The 2,637-nt window shown below is 36.6% G+C and overlaps 1 protein-coding gene across 1 annotated transcript in view; it reads right to left on the reverse strand.

Moving 5' to 3' along the window:
* The window catches only part of LOC122341290 (glutamate receptor ionotropic, NMDA 2B-like), a 23,804-nt gene that overhangs the window by 19,227 nt on the left and 1,940 nt on the right, over nt 1-2,637 (reverse strand). The window contains exon 3 of the mRNA XM_043234661.1: nt 1,948-2,140. Coding sequence (XP_043090596.1) covers nt 1,948-2,140 — 193 coding nt within the window. The remainder of the gene's footprint in view (nt 1-1,947; nt 2,141-2,637) is intronic.

Consider the following 2,637-nt stretch of genomic DNA (forward strand, 5'->3'; position numbering starts at 1 on the left):
TTTCTCTTTTGTTATCCATTTGTCACTCTCGCTCGCTCTTTCTGCTGGTGGTGTTACTGGTACTGTATGGCTGTAACAGAATGCTGATCCATCTAGGACTCGCTTTGCAGCTGGTATTAGGATCCAAATCGGTAGATCTAATCACAAACGGCCAGGTGAGACTACTCATCAGATGCCCCTCGGGAGTAATACACCATGGCTGGCAACTTTTGATTTCAGCTTGGAGTGAGAACTCTTGGTATGTGTATGTATTTACTGCAGACGCGCGACATAGTGACGACGTTTATCATGCGATCATGGTAATAATCCATCACTGTTTATGCGTTGTAGAGGTTTGCTGCATGTATTAATCACACAATAACGGAATCGTCACACATGGCAATGTAACGGAAATTTGTGTATTTACATTAAAGCGTGTGACGTCACGTGCATTACCCCCGGTGGCAATAGACAACCGATAATGGTAAGCAAAATAATCTTTCTCAAACAAAAAACAAGATTATTTTGCTTATCCCATTGGCAGATTGCTTTAAGTAGAAATTTGCTTAATTTTGACTTCAAAATATATATTTTTTGACTGTTATCCAGCCAATTTTGACAAAAATGTTTTGCTTATCTAGAAAATCCTTCTTGATGTAAGATGTCATACTTCGACTGGAAACAAGACAAAAAAATCTAGACTACAAAAACATTTTTGCATTGTAGTAACTTAAATCAGAAGTTTATTGAGGCAGAAGTCATAGTTAACGGTTTGTTAGTCATAGGACTTGGGCCTTCAAGAAACCTGTATGCAAAGCTAAATTACTACACAGAAACTACTACTAACACGTTGGGCCACCACTGTTCTCCCGAAGGATGAGGATATGAAGAGTCAGTGGTTAAAATTAATTTTACAGTGACACAGCAGTATAACCCCAAACTTCCATTGTGTTCCTATCATTTACTGGCCACTGCTCGTCAAATCTGTGTAAAATACCCATGTGCACCCACTTTTATTTGGACCACCTCGTTTAATTATTCATGCATATATATTTCTAGCAAGTGTTCAAAATGCATAGTTTTGTGCTGTATATTGCACCTCCAAAGCGAAAACAGCATACTAAGTGATTTTTTACCAGTAATGGCAATATTGATTACATGATTCGATCATTTTGACACGATACAAAAGGACAACAATGTATTTTTTAACTAAAATGGGTAAAAACAGAAATCTCCAAAACAAGCTTATATTTAAGTGAAATGCACCACCATTTAAAACTTTGGGGCTGGTAAAGGAGTCTTCTATGCTCACCAAGGCTACATTTTTTTGAAAATGGCAACAAATTATAATGAATATTTTCTATTTAACTACACTTTAAAATGTAATTTGTTCCTGTGGTGGTAAAGCAGAATTGTCAGCATCTTCAATGCCACACGAACCTTCAGAAATCAATCTAATGCTGATTTGCTGCTCAAAAAACATTTCTTCTTCTTATTGTTGTTACAAATGCCTCGAAACCATGGTGTTGTTTTTCAGGATTCTTTGAATGAATATGAATAGAGACTGCAAAAGAAAAGCGTTTAAAACGGAAATGTCTGTATTGATACTTAAAAAAAATATCTAAAACTTCCTGACCCCAAATTTTTCAATGGTATGTCAAAAATGTCCTCACGAAAATAACCCTCATTATCCCAAAGTGCTGTATAGATGGATGTTCCATGAAAGATCTGTTTTCTGCAGGACCTACAGCACCTAAGACCAGCCGTGTACGTATGTATGCATGTACAGTATGTTTGTGCACCTGTCTAGGGCTCTTTACCCTTTTCAAAACACTCCATTAGTTCGGAAACCCTCCTGAGCAGGTGTTGCAAGTGTGTGTATGCTGGCAGGACTGCCTGTGTACGTGTATGATTGCAGACCCCAGATGTCAGTGTTTGAACCCTGGCACCCCGCTAAGCCTGACTCACCTCAGCACCTCGTTGGGGTTTCCTGACTTGCTGCCTTTCTTGTCAGGTGCGCCGTGGCATCCAGACTTAAGCAGCGTGTGAGGACCCCGATCCAGCATCATTGTGGAGGTTGCCATGGCGATTATGGCTACAGCATCACGCACTCGAGCCTCCAGTCCATAGTCCCACTCATCGTAGGAAACAGAGATCAAACCTGAGATACAGGAAGTAGAAATTCAGTAAATACAATCATCTGAAATATACAGTATGTGTAGTTTAGATAAATTGTATTTCTTTTTTATTTATTAATTTCATGTACACCTGGTTAAGCAATATTTCTCATTTAAATTGACATTACTTAGGTTTAAGTTGTCATAACATTTTTATTAATTTTTGAACTTATTAATATTTAATTAATTTAGAAATTTTATATACTGAAAAATTTAATTATCATATTAATGTTGTGTTAATTAAAATTCTGGCCAATATTAACAAGCTGCTGAGTACTAAAGGACAGCAATCAAAAATCAATTTTCAGTCAGAAATTGCTAGTAAACAATAGCAAAGAAATAGTATGCAACACTAAATTAAATGAGATTATATAGAGATGTATCAGTGCTGTCAAATGATTAATTGTGATAAATCCGAAATAAAGGTTGTTTAACATAATAAATGGGCACAATACACATTCAATTATTATGTATATATAAG

This window comes from Puntigrus tetrazona, chromosome 3 (genome assembly GCF_018831695.1).
Source record: "Puntigrus tetrazona isolate hp1 chromosome 3, ASM1883169v1, whole genome shotgun sequence".
NCBI classification, from domain to species: domain Eukaryota; kingdom Metazoa; phylum Chordata; class Actinopteri; order Cypriniformes; family Cyprinidae; genus Puntigrus; species Puntigrus tetrazona.